The 23,660-nt window shown below is 35.0% G+C and overlaps 2 protein-coding genes across 3 annotated transcripts; both read left to right on the forward strand.

Moving 5' to 3' along the window:
- Positions 1 to 256: 256 nt before the first annotated feature.
- LOC123011415 (RING finger protein nhl-1) lies at positions 257 to 11,958 on the forward strand. Of its 2 annotated transcripts, XM_044408835.1 has the most exons (7): positions 257 to 411; positions 932 to 1,020; positions 5,583 to 5,725; positions 5,770 to 7,200; positions 7,404 to 8,676; positions 10,924 to 11,384; positions 11,440 to 11,958. In XM_044408835.1, exons 3-7 carry the CDS (start codon positions 5,591 to 5,593, stop codon positions 11,869 to 11,871), a joined length of 3,732 nt encoding a protein of 1,243 aa, XP_044264770.1. In that variant the 5' UTR covers positions 257 to 411; positions 932 to 1,020; positions 5,583 to 5,590; the 3' UTR covers positions 11,872 to 11,958. The 2 variants fall into 2 exon arrangements, with proteins under 2 accessions (XP_044264770.1, XP_044264778.1); XM_044408843.1 differs by lacking the exons at positions 257 to 411; positions 932 to 1,020 and adding an exon at positions 4,521 to 4,715.
- Positions 11,959 to 12,668: 710 nt separating this feature from the next.
- On the forward strand, positions 12,669 to 21,762 carry LOC123015579. Its single transcript, XM_044415378.1, has 14 exons — positions 12,669 to 12,745; positions 12,925 to 12,980; positions 13,030 to 13,195; positions 13,243 to 13,425; positions 13,477 to 13,729; positions 13,776 to 13,931; positions 13,991 to 14,202; positions 14,254 to 14,480; positions 14,527 to 14,707; positions 14,767 to 14,979; positions 15,032 to 15,297; positions 20,400 to 20,646; positions 20,700 to 20,933; positions 21,042 to 21,762. The coding sequence occupies exons 1-14, from the start codon at positions 12,683 to 12,685 to the stop codon at positions 21,243 to 21,245; spliced, it is 2,661 nt and encodes an 886-aa protein (XP_044271313.1). The 5' UTR covers positions 12,669 to 12,682; the 3' UTR covers positions 21,246 to 21,762.
- Positions 21,763 to 23,660: the final 1,898 nt, after the last annotated feature.

The raw sequence follows: 23,660 nt of genomic DNA on the forward strand, positions 1-23,660 counted from the left end.
ACACGACTTATTGTTATTCGTCGAGGTAATTCTTCTTTAGTGCCGGCGAAGCAATTTGAAAGAGCACACAGGGTAAGCCAATTGATAAATAAGTAGTGCTTTTTCCTTAAAATAAAACTGTGTTTGTTTGACCCGAAAAGTTGTGTTTTTGGAAAGTTGAGTTGGAAAAAAGCTCGTCGAGACAAATATACGTTGTGCATTTTTATCCTAAAGTCATCTCGAATCTATTTAGACAAGCTTAGAGTGGAGTTGGCAGAGAATTCGTAAGAGCGTCTCGCTGCGAAATCACCTGCAGTCCATCTAGTGCTTGCCGGCAATTACCAACGACCACCACTAGTGCAATCAAAAATCATATCAAACCTTCAACATACTTGCCATAAGTGAATCATTCGATATACAGTGGGATTTAGTGTGAGTTAAGAATTTATTATTAATTCCATTTGCCGAATCCAATTTCCCACAAATATTGTCTAATTTCAACTTCAATTATCGAACCGGCGAGAGGCGAGAAACAAGCAAACAACGCTTCCACTGACAAATTTATTATCATTTATAATAAACTCTAACAGCAGCCATATGTTTTATATTTCAGCGTTTTTCAAAACCTATATTTTATCTCATCTATCCAGAATTTTTGCTTGATCTAATCTTCAAATACAACACAACTATGTATCAACATGGAAATTTTAAAGTTGTTGACAAAAGTTTTAACAACGAAGCTTTCGGATTTATTTTCTCCAATAATAAAAACAGTTTAACACAAAATTATGCTAAAGCAGTGTTATATAAACTGCTGTCATTAAATATATTCGGCTGAAGCCGTGCCAAGAATGTATTTGTATTAAAAAAAATATTTCCAACTTCCCGAACACATTCAAAATAAAATTCTATCTGGAAAAACCCAACTATTTCATTATGAAATGCATTTCAGGAATTCCAAAACTATCGCAAAGGGACCGAGTTAATAGTTAAGGCCCTGCGGGGCCTCGGATGAACTTTTGAGAACTCTACAAACAGACGGTAAGCATTTTCTCGAAGCTTTGCTAACATTGCAAGTGCATTTTTCACATGCCAAGCTTCACACAATTTAAGAATTATTTGGTTTTGGCGCCAAAATTTTCATTCATGCGAGCTTTCAGGACACAGCGCAAACATTATTATGCAGGATAAACGTTATCGAACAATTTGTTTCCTGTCTGAAACATGAGAGCAATTTTTTGAATCTGGCGTTAAAAAGTCAGCGATCACCGAATTGGTTGCGAAAGCTCGTTAAGGGCGTTTCGGCGGTATATTTAAATAGAAGAAGCGCCATCTGAAGTGAAGAAAAAATGTAACAAATAGCGTGAAATGAATTCAGGGAGCGTGAATAGAAGCAAGCCAAGAGTGATGTCCGTTTCTGACCCCTGTGCTATAATTATCCTCGCGCTGGCCTGAAATACAGTTCGGGTTTCAGCCACTTGTCACGTGAAGCCATCTGCCGGCTGAAAAGCAGATTAATGCCGGTCGACCAGGTGCTAATTGACGCCCCCAGGCCCTACAAAGTGGATTAGATCCCGTTTTGTTGCTCATTCCCGTGCAAAAACTAGAAAAGGATTGTGGGGATTTCAGGGCGTCTCACCTGAAATAGACTTTCGCAAATGCACAAAAGCTGCGAATCTTCGGGATTTCGCTTTATGTCGGGATAAGTCTAGACATTTCTAGTGGCATGCATCAAATGTTGTGCACCAAAAGTTCAACAAAATGCGAAACGAGTCTTTGAAACTTTTCTTTATTTTGAACACAATAAAAGTAAAAATAGGACACCGTTTAAAAAGTGCTGGCTCATCTACGCAGGCACACAAAAGGTTTTGTTCTAATTTTCCTTAATTTTAATAACTCCGCGGATTTATCCTTGTTTAACTAATTATTTTAAATTTTACAGCCGCTCGGCATAATTAAACCGGGGCCGGGCTTCAACGACACCATTATTTTTAATATAATCAAATATCTGTTTTATCTTACTTTGTAAGCTTTAAACACAAAGCGCCTCAAGAGTTACGGCGACGACGTCAAGGGTCATATACTTTATTTTATTTTTTCACTAAATTTCGTCCCTTTATACCCTCTTTCACTCCAAACTCACATGTTATTCAAATAAATGTTTCATCTTTCTACACATAACCCTTTATCACATTAAAACAATCAATTAAATCAAGAAAACCCAACTCGTGCAACTACAACCCTCCACTAATGAATGCTTAATATAAAATTTTAGCATTGTCGCTTTAATTAATGGCAAAAACTGACTCTTAAAACATATAACCATGGACTAACATAATTTTTGTGAGTGCTTAAAAAAGTTATTTCATTTTCAGACAACTGAATTCACTTGCTTGTAATTCTTTCAATATTCTTTACTTGGCTTCCAATAGTTGGGTATAAACTTATAATTGGATGCAAACTGGATCCTTCGGCTATTAGTTCTGAATTAATCTAGATTTTAAGATAAACCCTTATAGACTGAATAATAGCCTCAAGACTTCTGCGCACTTATCACTTAATCATTTATTTACGAAAGCACGATTTTATAGAATTTTTTTTTGATTTATAACAAAATTGAAAATTTAAATAATATCCTATCCAGTAGTGGATTTTTAAGTCACGTAATTTAATAATATGTAATTTATTTTAAAACGTAAAAAGTTATTGTGCCATCTAAAATTGTGTAGTATTTTGTTTTATAAAATACCTACTGACTTTTCAATTTTAAACAAACAGCAAGTTTTGTTATACAAAGATTAATCAAAAGTTAACGGCTCTTTATTTTCAAGAAAATACGAAAAATACTTGTAACAACAGGCAAATCATGCTTGACGTAAAATAAATGACACTGTCTAAAAATGTAATAATTATTTTTTAAGGTTTCTAAAAACCAATCGAAATTCAAAAAGTTATTAATTATTTTGGTAATACTTCTTATTAGATCCTCTTGGTATGGAAACGATGAACAAAAACACGATTAAACCCGTCACACCAAACTTTTATTTCAAACACAACGCGTTTCAACCACAAAGTGGTCATCCATTTTAAAAAGTCAGTTTTATTCTCACCTGAGGATGACTACTTTGTGATTGAGACGCCTTGTGTTTGAAATAAAAGTTTGCTGTGACGGGTTTTATCGTGTTTTTGTTCATTATTTTGATAATAATGTGTATAAGTAATCAAAAAATGGTTGTGTATTTTTTGTTTAAATTTAAGAATTAATCGAACCTTGAAAAAATAACCCTTCTAGAAATGTGAAAAAACTTTAATTCTTAATATTTTTATTAAAATTAGTAACACTTAATCTTCGCAAAATCAATTTTCCTAAAATTTGTGTTATGCAAATTAACCCTGATATTTTCTAATCCAATCAATACTAACAATATAACACCTTCCCACCTTATTTTGCATTCCGCGTTTGCAACACCTTTAGATTGATACCAACCTTGTCAAAGGGTGTACTATGAATATGTTCTAATTAACCACAACACAAATAGGTACGCTGCGAAAAATCATACAATCTTTGCGAGAATTCTGATAATTACATTTTCAGTAATTAGGCCTTTATTCTAAACTCGTTACATTTTGTTTGCAGCTTTTAGTAATACAAGCCGTCCCTTAATTCTCGGCTTTTTGCTCGTCTCCGCTTTTCTTCAGAAAACAGCAAATAAAAAAAGTGTCGGTCTTGCCAGACTATTAGGCGGTTATCTCCACTTTCCGCTTAATTCGTGCTAATTACTGCCTTTTCTTATGTTGCGAAACGACACACAAAATGCCCTTTTTCGTAAAACCATTTACTCTAAGCTATATTTTATAGCGAGCAAACGAACAAATGTGTAAAAAATTACTCAGACAATCAATTTCAAGTTCGCGATAAATTGTAACACCAGTTGGAAAATGAAAAATATTTTTGCAAATAGGTTGACGCGTTCTAAAGATATTCTAAAGACCTCGAGAATTTGACTCAGGGCCAAACTGGTTCTAAATTAATTGTTTTTTCAAGACAAAAATCACTTTGATAACTATTAACTAGATGTAAAAATAAAATATAAATTATATTCTTTAACACGAGTAGTGTTATTTTTTAGACATGTTTTCTGGCGCGGACGTTCGGGCGTTGAACAGGTCGTTTGAAAGTTTGTTGCCCCTCGTATTTACAAAAGTGTTGGTGGAGTAATGCTTTTTTTTCTAAGTTAGCACCGGAAGTGTAAAAGCCCCCAATAAAAATAAAAATAAATGAAAAATCTCTCCTGCGAAGCTTTCATCGCAATAAAAATGCTTCATGGGTTGGTGACAGTGCAATTTTTCCACAGTTTCCGAGATTTAAATTTTTTATCAGTCTTGCGTTGCCTATTTCGGCGTCGCCGAAACTTTTTCCCACACACCTAAATATAACCTTAATCTAATAATTCTCGACGTCACCGTGTTTTATTTTTCATCACGAAAATCACAAGACCCACGCGAAAGTCCCACACGTATTGGTGCCAAAGAACAAACTCATTAAAACGCATCGGGGTGTTCGGTGTTCAATTCTAGAAACTAGATCATACGGTGTACATCTAAAATAAGATATAGTCCTTCAATCGCGTATTCTTGCACACACACTTCGCCAGTTAACACGCGGACGACTTTTTACCAAAGTTTTATGTGTGATGAATTGTGTATCTGTGATGTTATAACAAATTAATGACAAGGTAGACGGAAACTTGTAATCTCGAGCTTAGAAGTGTCAAGTTGCAAAACTGCAAAACTCGTTGTGCTATAACAAAACAAGATATTTTTGTGCTTTTATTCCCTAACGAAAGCTTTCATTTGCTTTATCCGCGCTGCACAAAATGGACTTGTTGTTTTAATCTGTTATTTATTGTTGTTTCCTAACTTTAGATAAAATGAAGTTTCAATAACGACTCCATTTATGAATAAATTAATAATTCGCTTAATTCGCCTCGAATATGCAAGTGCTTATAATAATAAATTTCTCATTGCGGCGTCTAATTTTAAATATTGACGTCAGAATAGAGAGAATGAGCGTCGGGACGCTAGTCGTGAATTCCAGAGAGCGCCCAATGAGAGGGCACCCAACTCACACATAGACACATCACGGTTATTTAAAGTGCGCCTTGTGACTATATTCAGGGATTTAACAGTTCCATGTACACGATTTTCAGCTCTCAAAGGTGGACGTTTGCCAAACTGTTCACGCTGAAAACATCCTTTATGCTGAAAAAATAGACGAGATTCATTCACCCCAAGACATTGCTTGGCTAACAATGTAAAATTAGGCATAAAATTGCATCTCCAGACCCTGAAAAGTTTTTTCTCTAATCTCACTTGTTTATTTTAAAATATCCGTCTTAAGAACTAGTTTAGCTCGTGTCAACTTCCTCACGAGCACTTTGTGTCTAATTTAGCCCATCTGGAAATTCGTCTTGTTTGCTTTTGACTTATTTATATCGTGTGAATAACGTCCGTCCTTGGCTACGCTTTTCTTTGTTTTCCACCGCTTGGTTTTTCTAATGCATTCGAAGAGTGCACTTGTAGCAGAAATGTTGCTTTTGTAGACTGAAAAATGGAACAATTCGAGCAACTCTTAACATGTGCCATTTGTCTGGACCGTTATCGCAATCCCAAGTTGTTGCCATGCCAACATAGCTTTTGCATGGAACCATGCCTGGAGGGTTTGGTGGATTACGTCCGAAGACAGGTTAGTCTGAAAAAAAAATGAGTTGGGAGTAATATGTTTTTTAGGTAAAATGTCCGGAATGTCGAGCGGAACACCGCATCCCTTATCAAGGGGTGCAGGGTTTTCCAACCAATGTCACCCTTCAAAGATTCCTGGAACTTCATATTGAAATAACTGGCGAACTTCCGGATCCAACAAGTGGTCAAGTTATGGAAAGATGTAATGTTTGCTCAGAAAAAGCGTATTGTAGTTTTTGTTCCCACTGTGATAAGAAAATCTGTGAAGAATGCAAGGGAGCTCATATGGAAATCCTTCGGCGAGAAATATCCCGGATTAATAACCAAATCCGACGAGGCATACATAGGTTACAAGATACTTTATCTCTAGTCGAAAAAAACACTCAAAGTATTCAATCGAATTGCTCGTCGGTTAGTGAAGAAGTCGAGGAGATTTACCGGAGACTCTCCAAAGCTCTCAAAGACCGGACGGAATATTTACGAGGTGAAATCGATCGGTATTTAGGAACGGAACTAAAAAGTTTGACCAATTTGAAGGAAAACTTGGAACAAGAAATTTCTAACATTTTGAGCAACTGTGACCTGGCCGATAAGCACATGAATGAAAACGTGGATATTTGGGATGACTGCGAGCTGATGGACGCTAAAGAAATTTTCTTGAAGACAGTTGAATTTATCCGGAATTTCGAATATGAAAACACGGATTATACACGCAAAATTCGCCTGGTTTTAGCTCACGACCCAAATCAACTCGTTCTGCACGTTGCCGGCTACGGGGATCTAAACTTAGCAAATCAGCACTTTAGTCAAGGTTCGGGAATGTTGCAACCACCAGGACCGGGATTAATGAGGTCCAAAAGTGACCATCGACTAGCCTCACAATTCAGACAACAAGAGGAAAGAGGGTATGACAGAGGTTACGGCGACCAAGACGAGGCACTCCTCGGAGGCCGTAAGTTCGGGGAAAGACCCAAAACAGAGAGATACGGTGATAGATACCGAGGCAGTGACTATGGTGACGACTACGATAATGACTCCAGGCCGGCCAGATCTAGATACAGTCGATTTAGAAGACATGGACAAGATAACGATTCTGATGGAGAACAGCAGGGTCGTGGAGTTAGATTCGAACAACCGAAAGTTGAACGCGAAAAAGTCCTCGATACTGAAGACGTAGCTCGAGGTCCTTTAAGCGGTATTACCCGTCTCGCTGACTCTCCCCGAGTCATGAAAAAACTACAGGAGAATGAAAGCGGAAAAAAGAAGGAGAAAGAAACTCCTCCACAACCCGCACCTCAACCAAAAATTGTACCAAAACGGCCTCCACCCCCTACAAACAGACAAGTAAGCGAAGAAGACGAGATCGCTAAAATAAAGAAACAAAATAAAGGTGCCACCACCTCCACCGAGAGTGAAACCAGACCTGCCGAACGCACCGAAGAAAGACACTCGACTCAGAGAAAAACCCCCGCTCCCGAGGTGAGTTTAGACGAGCCGTAACCTCGCAAAGTACCTGATTAAAACAATTTAGTCTAATTAGAATAAGTGTTTTTCCCGTCCATTGTGATTGTGTCCACATTTAAACTCGATTACACATTGGCATGCCACGACTATCCACTCTTCCTTGTGTTGTGTGTGTGAAGCATGAAGCATTCAAGATCCTAACACAATATTTTCTTCAGGCCATCTCCAGTCCTGAAGAATCCGACGAATCTCTTACTTCGTTGCAACAGACACAACGAAAAACGGCCGCGAGTAAAACGGGCGCGGCGACAAGAAGAGCCTCGGATGCGGGGCATAAAAAATCTGCGCGATCAGCCAGCTCCGATTCAAATACTTCAACAGAATCGACAGCTTCGTCGAATGCTATACGAACCACTGGGGCTCCGTTCACGACTGAAGAAGTTAAACAGAAGTATTTATCAAGAGGGAGTGTGGATGCGTCTGCAAGAGTACAACCAACAGCAACCAAAGAACAGACACAGAAGCCGTTCCAAAGTCGGTTTCTTCACAATAAAACTACTACACCACCAGCAACGACCAAAGATGAAGATGAGACTGAAACCACTTCGGAGGAAGAAACAGAAAGTGAAGAAGAATCTGACGATGACACTAGTAAAAAACCAGATAACAAAGAAATGGCAAAGACTGATATTGGTCCTCTTTTGGCTAGAAGTGCCCACGCTAGAGACGGCAGTGCTGAAAACGCTCGGAAAAGCAGCCGAGACGAATCCTCAACCTATACTCGACCTAGGTATGGAGTCCCTAAAGAAGACTCGCCCCCTAGGTCACGATACAGCCGGAGGACTTCAGCGGTACAAGATGAGGAACCTCCTAGATATGGTTACACTAGCCGTTTTCTCAATAAAAGCAAAAGCTCAGCTGCCATACCACCTGAAGAAGATGACCACAAGTACAGTTCTACTCTTGGTGACGATTCAGACAGTAAATATGGAAGTGGCCGGTCAAGATACATGGCTTTGAAAGAGCGAAGACAGAGACTTGCGCGTAGTAGAAGTAGTCAACAGTTTGGCGATGAGGAGGATATCGATGAACCCATTTCACCAACTTCATCGAATCCATCTGCATATTTAGCGTCTCGCGGTTACGGCTCTGCAGCATCATCAGGGCATGATCTTGCAAGAAGCCGGTCCTCACATGCATTAAAATCGCGCGATAATTCGCCCGATAGGTCAAACGCGACGGAGAAAGATGGGGCAGCGTTGAGTTCTTGGGCCAGATATTTAAAGAACAAGTACGGAAATAGAAATAGTGGTAAAGATAAGGAATCGAGTAGTAGTTCGATGACGCCGACGAGTAGTTCGACGACGGCGAGGAGACTTTCCCTTGGTCTTCCACTGAGGTCTTCCACGGAGTTAGGGAGCTCGGATGACGATCAAAAAAACATGCAAGGCTCCCCCACTACCCCTCCTACAGCAGCTACGGCGGCAGCCGGTTAGTATTTTTATAACTATTTTAATATTCGAGCACCATTACTGGCCAATATAAAGTGCTTTTATGTTGACATTCCTCAGGTGCTAAATAAAAGGAAAATTTCATCCAAGAGGATCAAAATTAACAACCTCTTATAAAAATTTACATCAAAGAAATTATTATAGCAACATCATGCTGTTCATGAAAAATTTGCTCTTATTTAAAAAAATTATACAAAACTGTTTTGGTAGTGGCCCTAATGAGGTTGGTTATAGCACGGTTTAAAAGTAATTAGATACATGCAGAGTATTTTATAACTAAATAAAGTAAAGTTGATCTTTTTATGTTTTATTTAATATGGTAAATATTAAAAAAATAATTAGTTTAAATATTTATCAGCATTTCCAAATTCTGTTGAGAAAAATTTTGATTTTGGGAAATCTACTTGCAAAATTAAAAAAGATACATACAGTGCTACAATTTTCAAGAACGTATTTATGTGTACTTTACAAAAAATTCAATTATTAAAGGAACTTATTTATTTGAACGGTTACACGAGTACGTTTTAATTTGAACTAACCAAGTGCTCAACGAATTAATTTTTAATTCGCCTTTTATAAACCGAACCTTAACCTTATAAAAATTTTTGATGTTTGGTTTCTTCACCAACTTCACCAAAGATCATCTGGAAACAAATATGAATTTTTACTTTTAATAAGAAACAAAATTAGATATGCTAAATATTTTTACTCTTGTAGTAACAGTTTTCGAATTCGAAAACAAAATATTTCAACTTCTAAAACAAATATTGTATTTTTAATCTTGATTTTGTAAGAAGAGATAACTGTGCTATACATAAATATGAAGCAATATTTGAACCTCAAAAATAGCCTATAAAATGATGTTAATTTAAATAATAACTCGTGCCCTATCTCTACTGATAAGAATTTTACAGCCCTCGGAATGTGGGTATGAAAATTTGTTTTTTTTGTAATAACTTTGGAACTAGTTGCCCAAATATTATAAAATTTGGAACATTTCCCTGTGACAACACCCCCGTTAAACTGGTACTCACGAAAACCGGATACATCCACTCAATTTCCGGTTCCAGCAGTTGCGGGTCACATTTTCTGTGTTTTTCCATTTTTTTGCTCTCCTAACACCAATTTTGTATTGCCCAAATCGATGGAGTAATCAATTTCGAATAAAAACGCATAACCTTTAATACCCCTAAAATGGACCGTTTCAAAAATATTTTAATTTAAACTAAGGACTGCACAACACTGAAACCAAAAAGTAGGGATTTTGAATGGATGATATCCACGGTAACAAATGACCATGGACTCACTAATCGCTCTCAGGCTTCTGTCAACTTTGACATTGGACGATTATTGGGCAATTAATCGAAAATATTTAATAAAAGAGTTTACCTCAGGCTCCAAACATAACCTACAATAAATCCAAATCGATATGATATGAAATATCAAGTTCAGGTTAGGAAGTGGTCCCTTCCTTTGCAGTTGTTATTTAATATTGTCATTTTAGGTATGGAAATGGCTACTTCTTAACCTGAACTGTTATGTTATGTCATTCAAAATGCTTGCTTCATATTGTATCATATATTGCTACATGCGCGTTTCGCGCCTTGGTCATCAAATTTCGCCTTAATGCTGAAGCACCTCCCATTTTTATGTAATCTACTATTATTTCTTAGAGTAAAAGTGACATTTAAAAGTGAAATCAAAAAAACTACTCTTTTTTACCAAATTATTTATTTATGTAGTATAAGTAATTTGTAAACTAAATTTACTTTAATAAGAGAACAGTAAAAATATTAAAAATAGGAAGATCTCGTACGTACGAGTACAAAGTACTTGTAAACCAAATTATTTTAATTTGCTTTTTTGAATACATATGTATAGTAACGCTATTATGGCACGGCAAATTTAGCAGTGCGACTCATTTTTTAATAATAAATAAACAACAATAAGAAGAAATTTTAATTAATTTGCAAGATTTGAAAATAAAATAGAAGATATGTAGTTACCTATCTCTCTATGCTCGTTCGTCAAATCCTACAGACCTGTCACAAAAACGACGCTTTTACTCCTAATACAACAATATACTATTATGTCATCTTTTTCGAACACAATTTTACTTGTTATTGCATATTTTTTAATAACTGTCTTAAATGGAATTTTGTTATAACTGTAAGACAATAATCATAAATAAATCATTGAAGTTACTTGAATTCCTTTTTCTGTGTAGGTATCGCAGTGGCAGTGGCAGGTACCTCCCCTAGGAGTCAATACTTGCAGAAATGCCAACAGCTGTTCGAAATTGGTAGTCGGGGGAGCGAAGCCGGATGTTTCACCTGGCCTCGCGGCGTTGCCGTGGGCCCCGATAACTCCATCGTAGTAGCGGATTCTTCTAATCATCGAGTACAAGTTTTCGATTCAAATGGAAGATTTTTGAAAGAATTTGGACAATATGGCAACGGTGAAGGAGAATTTGATTGTCTTGCAGGAGTTGCAGTTAACAGAATAGGACAATTTATCATAGCAGATCGGTACAATCACCGAATTCAAGTCTTTGATCCTTCGGGAAGATTTTTAAGAGCTTTTGGTAGCCAAGGCACGGCCGATGGTCGCTTTAACTATCCGTGGGGCATTACCACTGATGCCTTAGGGTTTATTTATGTTTGTGATAAAGAAAACCACAGAGTCCAGGTAATCAAATAAAAATAAAACAAACATTTCATAATTGGGTGTGTTTCTGAAACAGGTTTTCCAATCCGATGGTACTTTTGTTGGTAAATTCGGCTCCATGGGTAGCAAAGAAGGACAACTCGAACATCCTCACTACATCGCCGTTTCTAACACAAACCGGGTTGTTGTTTCCGACTCAAACAACCACCGAATCCAAATATTCGACGTAAATGGCAAAGTTTTATCTTCTTTTGGTTCTGAAGGCTCGGACGATGGTCAATTTAAATTTCCCAGAGGTGTTGCAGTTGATGATCAAGGATACATTTGTGTTGCTGATTCCGGAAATAATAGAATACAAATCTTCCATCCTGATGGAACATTTTTACGTTCATTCGGTTGTTGGGGCATTGGTAAAGGCGAATTTAAAGGCCTAGAAGGTGTCGCAATGACTCCCAATGGACACATACTGGTGTGTGATCGAGAAAACCACAGGATACAAGTGTTTTAAATTAAACCAATTTAATAATCTAATACTTTTTTTTTCATTTTAACAGTGTGTTAACGACTTACAAGCAATAAATATTTGCATTTCTCACATCGACTTTTATTAGAGGTATCCGAAAGACACACATGGGCGAGAAGGGAAACAAAGCAATGACGTAGTAACTCTGCTAAATGATCTTACCACTTAGAAGACATAATCTTCGGTATTTTGCAACTTTTGTTGTAAAATGTAGTAAAAATGTCACTATTTTAAATTTAGCTTAAACTGGTGCAGGGTCCCATTTTAGTAATTATAATAACATAAGCTTACTCTTTGTACAAGAACACCAAATATTTTTAAATGATAGAATAGAACGTCTCAGTTAACACAAGAAAACACCAATCAGATCAAAGCTTCATTCTACCAAAACGATAAAATTTAACTAAGGTTTGTTTATCTAAGGTACCAAAAACTATTAAAAAACTGCAGTTGAAATTTAATTTTTTTAATGAGCTTAAAGTATTTTTTATCGTTTTTTTGCTAAATATTACAAGAATATAAAGCAAATCTGCACGACACTGTTTTATGTCAACATTGTCAACTTCAAAAAGCTTCCTATTTTTAAGATTGCACTCGTCCGGGACGTTTTTTGATAATCTACGCATACGCGCCCAGGTGTGTACTTTTGGCTTTTATCCCACGCAACATTTTAGTGCGTCTCTCTACGTTTTGTAAGCTCAATGAAAATCAATCTAAGTTTGTAAGCGCATTCGTAAGCGCGCTCAGAGCTGCCAATCGAATCCCATCTCCGTTAAAAATCCCCACATTTTGACAAATGCAAAGACACAACAAATGTCAAACAAGTATGGCCCTTCATGGTTTTATCGGCACTTGGGAGGTGAGAATTTGTTAATTTACCACTAAATCCGCATCCACCAATATCACGAATTACGCAATTTTCTCAACGTATAATTCGGCGCAAAAATCAATTTTATTGGCTTGTTTATTTTTGGTATATTGTTTGTTTTGACAGCTGTCATTTTTATGTGTTTTGCAAATTTAAATTAAAATTTGCAGATTATTGGATGCGGATACATTTCGGGGACTTACAGTGACAATCAAGGATTGGAAGGGTAGAGTTTTGGCCATAAATGAGTGTTAAAATTAATCAAATTATTTTAGTGTTCGATTCCGTTTGGATGATAATGGAGACGTCATTTGGACGGTCCCTGAAGAACTCAAATCGATCCCCCTTTTTAGTTGTGAGACGTATGAGCTTTACAGTACAACAATATCAGGGGTTGTTTTGCGTTTTGGGGCTTACGCTGGTCATGTTTTGGAATTCAGGGTACTTCTTGAGTTTTCCATGATCGCAAAAATAATGCACAATTTTAGTGTGATCAAATGGAACCCCGTGACAATCTCACAATGACGTGTGAGAGTTGGTGTATGCTTCATTGTAAACGCATTTATGAGGATTCCACTGATAAATACCATTCAATACCATTTTCTTTACTACCAGCCCTGGAAGACGGCTATTTTTCAGACTTGACTATTGTTTCATCAAATAAAAAACAAGTCAGTTGTAGTAAAAATAGTTGTGGCCTGCTTTAATCAGATTTTGTGCAGTTTAAGGTTCATTCAACAATTTTAAAATTGCAAGGTTGTGACATCGATTGGTTTGCTGACCCTTACCCCTTTAGTAATCTCCCAGAAGATGTTTTGGGTACAATATTACATTTTCTTTACGCTGAATGTCTGCCAGAAAACTTAACGGAAATTACCACTCATCAGGTCTTAAATGCTGTGTCTCAATACCCCTGTCTTAATAAACTTGTTAGTAAATGTAATTTATATTTGAAAAATATGGCACTAAAGCAACGTAAGTTTTTGCTTTAGTTTGATTTGTAACCAGTAGATTTTTTTAGAAATAATTGGTCTAGTCAATGACATGCATGGAAGCATGAATCAAATAATTGAACACTTTAATGTAAGAAATAACCATTTGTCTTCAGAAAACATCACTTCAAATCCTGCAAAACTCTGTTTTGTGGTGAAACAATCAATCAGGGATGCGGCAGTTGGTAATTAAAAAACAATATAAAAATCGTATTAACTTGTGAATTGTGAATTTTGATTATAGCCGGAGTAAAACTGTTATTGCTCTGTGATTTGTTTACAAAACGCAAAAACGAACTGTCCCGAGAGGAACGTCACGAAATAATCCGTTATGCGAAATCGAGGCTTCCCATATTTCTGATGCAACTCCAAAGGTTTTTGCAAGCATTAAAAAATACTTTTGGTTCAATGTCGGCGGCACAACGTCTTGAAGTTGCAACTTTCTTAGTTCCTGAAGTATTTCTGACACCTAAATTCGAATCATTTCTCTTAATTACGTGATTTCAGATCGAAATTATATTAGATACAGTTTCCACTTTGATCGTGCAGGTGGAAAAAGCCTTATCACAAATAATTCAAGTGCTTTCACCCAATGATAGTTCCAAAAATAAATCAGGGGTCGGAGAAATGTTAGGCAAATCGTTACGAAATGTTTTACACATAAGAGAATTAACTAAATTGGAAAATTTCCACGAGCACATAACCTGCAGTCTCGGGCTTCTGCTTCACAAAAGGTGCTTGATTGACTGATGAAATTTTTGCTAATTGAGAGGTTTTTAGGGAGAATTTTAATGACATGTCTTCGGCTCAAAAAGTTCGTTCAGTTGCGAGGAATTTAGAGCAGCTCATTGAGGAGCTTCCAATATTTCTTTTGCGTTTGGAGGACGTGACTGCAGCCTTTGATGAAAAACTCGAATGGAGAGAATTCAAGTTTTGTTTCAAAGTTGGCACTAGCAAAGTTGTAAGTTTCTCTCTCTTAATTACAAAAGTTGCTCACGTTTGACTTGATTTTTTCGATAGTCGGGAATTTTGCAAAAACTAGTCGCACACAGAGATATGTTACAAGATGTCGTTTTGCAACTTTGCGAACTGGTCCAAAGGGATTCGTTCAATCAGTCGTTGCAAAGTTTAGGTTTATTAGACGCGACTACCACTTCGGCTCATTCCAATGATTGCCAGAAAATGTCGCCGAGTTCGTGTTATTCGACCCCGAAACATCATCACGGCTATAAGGTAACTAGTAAAAAAATCAAGGAATAAATTGAAACTGAGGGAAAAATTCCAGCTCAATTTAGTCGAATCTCTATGTGTTCCTCCACCTTCGAATACCAGTATTTTATCAAAACTTGCTTTACAATTATTTAAAAGTGCGATCGACCCTGATATGGAGTTCGAAATTGTTGGTAATAGTGGTGCCAACAGTGAACAAAGCGAAAATGAAGCGCAGTCGGAGGAAGAACGGATTATTAAAGCTCATCGTGTCATCGTCGCAGCAAGGTGTGATTGGTTTAGAAGGGCATTGTTGTCTGGGATGAGAGAAGCCATCGATAAGTAAGTGGTGTTTAGTCGGCGGTCCGTGTCCATTACCCGATATAAAAGCTAATAATGACACTTACTTGCGTCGGCTAGGCCAAGGCCCTTACCATGAAATATTAACCCAACTGCTTTATGTTTCTCTATCATTGACGTTTCTCGGAATACAATGTGAAAAAACACGTTTGTCGAAGCGTGATTTACTCACAAAATCACACACAGACTATATTGTTTTAAATGAAAAAAAAGCAGGTTTCTATATTAATTTATTATTAACTGTAACACGTAGAGATTTTTATTAAAAAAAAAACAAAGTTTATAGGTATGTAGTTTCTGGAAATACTACATCAGCATTATATCAAAAGAAAAACGTTTGTTAGGCTTATTTTTTAATGATACTAAATAACTGCCAACTTTAGATTTCAAATTTTTTTAATGTTTTTATACAGAATGTTCCTGGATTGAGTTTACAAAAGGACAAAAAATCTTTGATTTTACGTCACAACTGCGAAGGAAAAACATTTTTTGCTCCACCTGAAACTAGCAAGTCAAAATTATTCAAATAATAATTATTCTGACTCATTGGAAAGAAAAGTTCATTTTTTTCTTGATTTTGAACTTGTAATAATTTTTCTCTGCGTTTTAAATTCCATCATATTGTCGGTTTTATTTTTTTGACACAATGTCACTTTGATATGAGTTTACGCAAGTTAAATAACAAAAATGTTTGTAAAAAACATAATTTTAATAAATGAGAACTCAAAGAAACAGCTTTAATATAAAAAAACAAAGTCATTTTATAACAAGATCAATCATTATTCAATTAATTAATTAATTGTCAAATTGACATACATTTAATAAATAAAATAGACATGTATAAGTAAAAATTACAAAACAAAAATTTCGGCTAATAAGGCGGACTCTCATTGTTGTTAAAAAAATAAAACCGCCAATGTGATGGGAGTTAGAAAGCATACAGGGTGATTCTTAAATAGACTGACAAAATTTTATTACAGCTTCCCAAGGAGACGATCTGTACCCCTTCTACGTTTTTATCTTTTAGGGGTAAAACCCCCTTGATCCGTGCCACTTAGGGCGTTTATGAATTGTTGCAATGATCAAGTACATTTATCAGATTAATACCATGGTTTTCACTACCTATTCACAAACACGTAAGTGTCGTACGCATTATCTCGAGCATAACTTTAATAAATTTTATTTCGAAAACGGTTAAACAAAGACTTTTTTACTATTTTTTTCCTATTACTACCACGGCTAAATTTTTGTCGGTCTATTTCAGAATCACCCTGTATAGACAAAAATTAGAAGTCCAAAATCAAAAGAAAAATGAACTTTTTTTCTACTGTGTCAGAATAATGAAGTTTTAATTACAGATTTGCTCGTTTCAGGTGAAGCAAAAAATTTTTTTTTGCAGTTTTGCCGTAAAATCAAAAATATATTTTTTCCTTTTGTAAACTCAATTCGGAGAACATACTATACACAGTAGTATCTTTAAATGGTAAAATTAAAAAAAAAACTATATATTGATAGATACTAATTTAGTGCATCGCCTGGAATATTAACTATACAGTGTGTTCCTAAAAAACTTACAATACAAACTTGTATTTTTATAGGTATTTTTTTAGGTGAGTACAAAATTAAACGAAATATTATACACGAGTATAATATTCATGAAAAAAGTCCACTCGTGACTTCGTCACTCGTAAACTTAACTTTTTCATTCGTAGATAAACAATTAAAATTATTGCACTAATTAAATTTTGAAAAACGTAATTTGTTTAGCCTTGTAAATGTTGTCCTCATCTATCGTTAGCTCTTTGCCGCCTGAATTTTGACCAAAAACTAAGTAAACTGTTTCCCAAATTTCAACGTGCTCTGCTAAACCGTTCTGAAAATATTTAGCTGTATCCATACTTTTTAGTGACCATGCATAGTAAAAATCAGGAGGGTAGACCGGTGCGTCATCAATTTCATTTTTTTATTATCAACTTAAAAGTGAAATAAAAAATTCTATCACAATGTAAATTGAAACAATTAAAGGGTCTCTAAGGTTGGTAGCCTTGCACATTAATTTATATATGTACTTCAACTACACCACTTAAATATCATGTTCGAGTGAATTTGTCAATTTGACATTGTCGGTAACATTGTTGTCGTTGAAAGTCTTTTTGGTATAATTTGCAAGTATTTTTGGTTTATTGGTTGATGTTCTACATCTCATTTGATAATTCCTTACGATTTAGTAACTTCCTTGAAATCAGGCATAAATGCACTTATGTTAGTGTAAAAAATTGAAATAATGAAGGGTCACTGATAAAAATTAGCCCCCCATCATCCTTTAATTATTCTACAAAAAATTGGGCCAATCTTATAAAAAACCATTCAGATGCTGTTTTAGTACTTTACATATTGTGTCTGCTATGGCACAAACCACACTCTGTAAATAAAATTGTGATTATTTGAGATATTTGAGGTAAATATGACCGTTGTTTAAGAAGCCTATTATTTAGTGAAGTAATTATAAACTGAAATCGACGCATTATTATGACTCTCAAATAAGTAACTTTCTGGTTTTCATAAGATCAGATCAAAAGTTTCTTAACGTTTATAGTATATTTTCGAAGGATGTAAGATGCAACTTTCTTTTGTAGACGTCTTGAATTTCAACTTTTTCTTTTTTCTTACCTGGAAGAATGCATAAGATCGTCTATTGTTTTAAACCCTTAAAAAAACTCAATGTAAGTAAGAAATTACTTGTCGATGCTCCTTATGTTTATGATTCCTGTTTTTGAAATACCGATTTTGTATCCGTTTTCTTCCCACTTTACTCATTGTTCTTAAGAAAATCCGTTTTATAGTGATGTACAGTTACGGAATTAAAATTTCGGGCAGTATTTTTCTGTCACTTCAAAAAGTTCACTGTAAACTACCTTTTACTGTCATCATGACTGACATTTGACAATTAAACGTTTCTGTCATTGACGCTATTTTTTAAGTCAAAATGACATAAACATGACAAGAGAAAAAAAAATGAGGTTATTAATGCAAAGGTTGTTTTAGAGTTTACATTATGAAAATGACAATAATGCCCGAAATTTTAATTCCGCAACTGTACTCTAAAAATTCCGAATTTTAGATACAACATCCAAAAACATTGGAAAACATAATGATGTAATGAATACACTGCATGCTTCCTTGTTTCCGCTTTTAAATAGCCTGTAGCAAAAAAACTTATTATTTTTCCAAGACAAATAAATAAGAGTCAAAGTGCAAAATTTAAACTCTCATAACTTTGAAATTTTTATAGATAGATTTTTTTTTAAATTTTTTCTATGTTCCTGGTACCTTACCCTACATGGCATTTGTCTTTGGTGCGCGAGTTCTGGCGCACTCTGTATGTGCATATCATGTAGAACGTGACTCCTTCAACTTTTAGAATATCGATATCTCAGGAATGGTGATTCTTAGAAAAAAAGTATAAACACCATTTTTGTAGATAATTTCAAGATCTATATTTTTTGTCTGGGCAAAGTAGCTACTTTTTCGATAAAACTTACCGTTTTAAAAAAAAATCTAAAAAACTTCAAATTTTGACCTTTGACCCCGAATAACTTTTTTAGCACACATGGGATCGATGGGGACTTTTGACACTTTATTCCTAATGGTGTACCCAAGATCTCCACCAAAATTTAGCTCTGTCGGAATTTTAGTTATTTGAAATGTCTATTTTGACCAGACTAGTGCATTTGTTCAAATTTTAAAATTCAAAGGTCAATAATGGCATTACTTTTGAAGATTTGTATTAAATTTTATTTTCTATTATTTGTTTTTAATTTTGTTTGTTGTAGATATCAGACTTTAACTGTGATTGGTTATTTTACGTTGGTGGGGCAGATCAAACGTTATAACAGTGCTACTCTAGTTAGTTTTATCGTTAATATTGCTTGCTGAACAAGAGTTTTTAATTAATTTTAAAAGACTCTGGACTTATTAAATTATTTTGTTTATTTATTATAGTAGCTACACAGAACAATTTCATATAACAGGTCATCACCGATGTTACTCTTTGACTCGTTTTTATAAAATATAAAATCTCTCGCTTTTAAAACGACAACGTTCCTTAATTTCGATAATTTTTAAAACATTTTCATTTGTCGCTCGCAAGTTTTTTTATTTTTATTTATGTACCTGTAGTTGAAAATGTTTCCGACTTCGGTCCGTCGTTTTATGAGATTTTGTTTTTCTAAGTCCAACTTTTTGTTTTCAAATTTTGCTCATGTGAAATTAACATTGGCACTAACTCACGTTTAATAATCCCGCAGAAATGTATTAACTACGCATCTAAATTCTTCGACAAACTCATAATCGATGGTTTCTGTATTTGAAACATTTAATAATTTTAACAGTTCCTAACTAATTGTATGCAGTTCATGTAAACACCCTCCATCGCAGATACTACTGTTGAACTTAAGTAGTTAATAAATGTTCGTACCACGGCGGCAAATATAATGATTTTGGAGTGTATCGCTAAGGAAGTTCAAATGTTTTACCTTAAAACCAAGTTTGCTTAAATTTACTGGTCTCGCAAGTTCGAAAACTTTGTAAATTAATTATAGATTCGGCACTTTTAACGTATATCGCGCGTAATGTACGTTAATGTAACACCTGATACAAATTAAACTTTCAAAAGTGGGGCTTGTTTGAATTTTTTCACTAGTTGAAAAATTTGAGGCTATTTTTAATGTGATAAATAATAGCGGTTAGTAATTCTGGGTCATTCTACGAGTCGAGTTTTGTCTTCAAAATACGTTCACGAGCGATTTGAATTATGACGGCAATTTTTCCTTTATGTGTCGTTTTAATGAAGGACATTAAGAAAGCTGTTGAAAATATAAAGGAAATGAATGAATCGCTTTAAAATAATCTCGGTAATTACACATTCTCTGTCCAATTTTGAGTGTTTTATGGCTACGAATAGTTTAATACTTTGTTTTATACGACGAAACTGTTTTAAATGAATGTCGGCTATTTTTAATCAAGGCTTTTGCCCTTTGTGGCTTTTCCTGTGACTTCCCAATCACACCCCTTTGTGCTTCTAGGAAAATAATTATCCACGATACAAACCCTTTCCTCTTCCGCATTTTTCTGGAATACCTCTACAGCGGTCGGCTCCGCGACGACTCTCTCTCAGTCGAACAACTCGTCGAACTCTTACTCCTAAGCGACCGTTATGAGGTGGATTCTTTGAAACAAACATGCGAATATGCCCTTCAACACAGCATAGATCTAGATTCGGCCTTGTATTTCTTCAATATGGCTGATCAGTACAACGCTCGAATCTTAAAAGTAAAGATGAATTTTTTCCAATTTGTTTTACTTATTGATTGCGACCGTTTCAGAACTTCTGCTTAAGTTTCATAGCGCAACATCACGAACTAACCGAAAGCGAGGTATTCTTTGAATTGCCCATCGCACTGCAAGCTGAGATATTCGATTGTGTGTGGACGCAACCACCACCAGCAAAGTCTTCAACAATGGAACAATTACTACCCTCATCTGTTACACCGCCGAGCCCAGATTCGAGCGTCTCTGAAAGGCACAAAATACCCGTCTGTCGCAATTTTCAATCCGATGTAAGATCAAACAAGTTGTATATTATTTGTGATGGTAGCAAAAAATAATAGTGTATTCTATTCTCTAGTTTCGTTAGTGTTGTAAACAATCGTTGAATATTTTTCCAGTATCAACAATCGAACAGTAGTTCGATTGAAGATCTTCCACTGGCGCAAGATGCGGGCCGATTGGATAATTGCATCAGACAATTGAGAGATATAATAGGAGATAGCGCCCCACGAGAGCAATTAGTACAAGTCGTTTTAGCCGCCGACTACGATCTATGTAGAGCGGTGAATTTCTATTATGCCAGAAATCAAGAAGACGAGTAGCGTTTCCATTTTTCATGCACCTTGTTAATAACTTTAGCAATTCGAAAAAGACTGCACTTATTTCGTGATCGTCTGAAAATCAAACGTTTTGTGTCATTATTTAATTATTTATTGTATTCTGTTTATCTCTATCGCATAAAGTGTCATAATTTTATTTGCCACTTTATATAGTATTCTTATGTATTATTTTAACATTCCTGTAGCTTTATTGTGGTTTTAACGTTGAGATTATTTTGATTACTAGTCAGTTGTTTAGTGGTCTTCTTTTGTAAATAATTGGTTTTATGTAGGCAACGAAAAATTTTATTTAGATTATTTACACAAGATGACTAACTTTTAAATCTAGATGGAGTCATTTTAAAGAAGAAATATATACTTATCGTTTATTATTGTTGTGCTAATACTTAATTTTCTCGCCAAATTTTGATGTTTAGAGTCAAAATAATGAAAGAGTTTAGACCTCACTAAAATATCGATGTTACTGTTATTATGATAATAAATCTCTTTATATCAAGTCCATGTTTGTTTCATTTTTACGTCATTATCACTCGATGATTTTGTTTGATTCGTGTTGGAGGCCACGATAGAAAATAGTTGTCGTTACGTGAAAAAAATACACTCCAAGCAATTAATTAACCGATTCGTTACTTCTATCTTGGAAGACTGCGATTAATTCGCAACGATTTCGGAGAAACGTCGTTCTTATTGATTTTGTTTGTTTTTGGAACAGTTGGTCAACATGGCTATTATTCCGGTGTTAAGTTATAGCTTATAAAGCATTGCCTCATTTATCATCCGATAAACCGACTGCATACTTCTGAACCGATTGATTGAACCGTTATTACTGATTAGTGATTACCTTCGAAATTAGCTTGATGGCGTCTTTACCATATTTGAGAACACAGATTACTAATAAATGTTTTGGCAGGGGATTCGAGACTTTTCGTCTCGTCACAAGTTTTCCTTTAATAAACGAAGATTTACAATTTATTTCCTTCGATCGAAGCGACCCTGACATTGCTGAATGAACAAACATTAAGAGATTTTCATTTAGTTGTTGATGGTACTGAATGCAATAATTTTTTTAAGAATGAAGAGAATATGTTATCTTAAAAAACGAATTATACAGGATGTTCCTACTAAACCCCACATTAGAAGTGGGTACTTATTATTATAAGTTTTAACAATTGTCTTTATCTAAAGTATTAATATGGGTACCTACCCATAATCGATTAGGTCCTGCTCAATAAAAATATTTTTAAGATGGCGGCTTTTCCGATTTTACCGGAATTGGTCATCAATTTCGTCATTTTAAATAGAAATCTATGTTTTTATTGCATTTTTAGATTACTTTTGCGATAGTTTTTATCAGCCTTCCCCATACCTAATTTTAATCTTTTTCGAAATAGTTAGACTTTTTTGTTTTGAAATGTTTTGATTTGCATCTTCCTCTTAAAAAATCGATAACTTTACCATTTTTAATTATTTTGTTTATTTTAAATGATGAAAATGTGCGTTCAAACAGACTTGTTCTGCAAATAATTATTGATGAAGTTGTATACTTAAGCCAACAAGAACTGACATACCGCGGTCACGACGAGAGCAGCGATTCTACAAATCCTGGAAATTATAAAGATTTTTTAAGACTGTTGTTATCAAGAAGTTTCCCAGAAATTAAAACACATAATGAAAAGACTAAAGACGTTTTCAGTGGTGGATCCAAAATTATTCAAAACGAAATAATTCACTGCATTTCTGGATACATTAATGATTATATCGTAACAAAAGTAAACAAAGCTGAGTTCTTTTCGGTTCAAGTTGATGATACTACTGATATTAGCCAAACATCCTAATGTTCCGTAATAATTAGATTCGATAATTCACGTTTTTTGGGTTTTCAAAAGCTTTGTATGTATGAATTATTGGACTCGGTTTTGAAGCAATTTCATTTTTATGAGAATAAATTAATTGGTCAGTGTTACGATGGGACAAGTGTGATGTCTGGACAGCTGAATGGACTCCAAGAAAAAGTCAAACAAAAAGCGCCTCAAGCAGTCTTTATTCACTGCCTTGCGCACCTTTTAAATCTCGTCATCCAACAAAGTTGTAAAAAGATCTCACAATGTCGAATTTTCTTCGCAGGTCTTAGCAGAATTCCTGTTTTTTTCACCATTCCGCAAAACGATCCTTTTTTAACCAAACACAAGACGAATACCGACTATTACAGAAACTCGATGGTAATCTAATTCTAAATGAATTATTAATGTTTTTGTCGAAGACTGGAACAAATTGAAAGAAGTTTTTGAAATTATAATGGACAGTGAAGAATCAAATAAAAAATCTATTCAACTTGCAAAAGGGTTTTTATATGATTTTGATGATTTTGAATTTACGTTTTTATCAGCTGTTTTTAAT

The sequence above is a fragment of the Tribolium madens genome, unplaced genomic scaffold (genome assembly GCF_015345945.1).
Source record: "Tribolium madens isolate multiple individuals breed KSU strain unplaced genomic scaffold, Tmad_KSU_1.1 Scaffold_19;HRSCAF=116;Tcas5.2_LG9, whole genome shotgun sequence".
NCBI classification, from domain to species: domain Eukaryota; kingdom Metazoa; phylum Arthropoda; class Insecta; order Coleoptera; family Tenebrionidae; genus Tribolium; species Tribolium madens.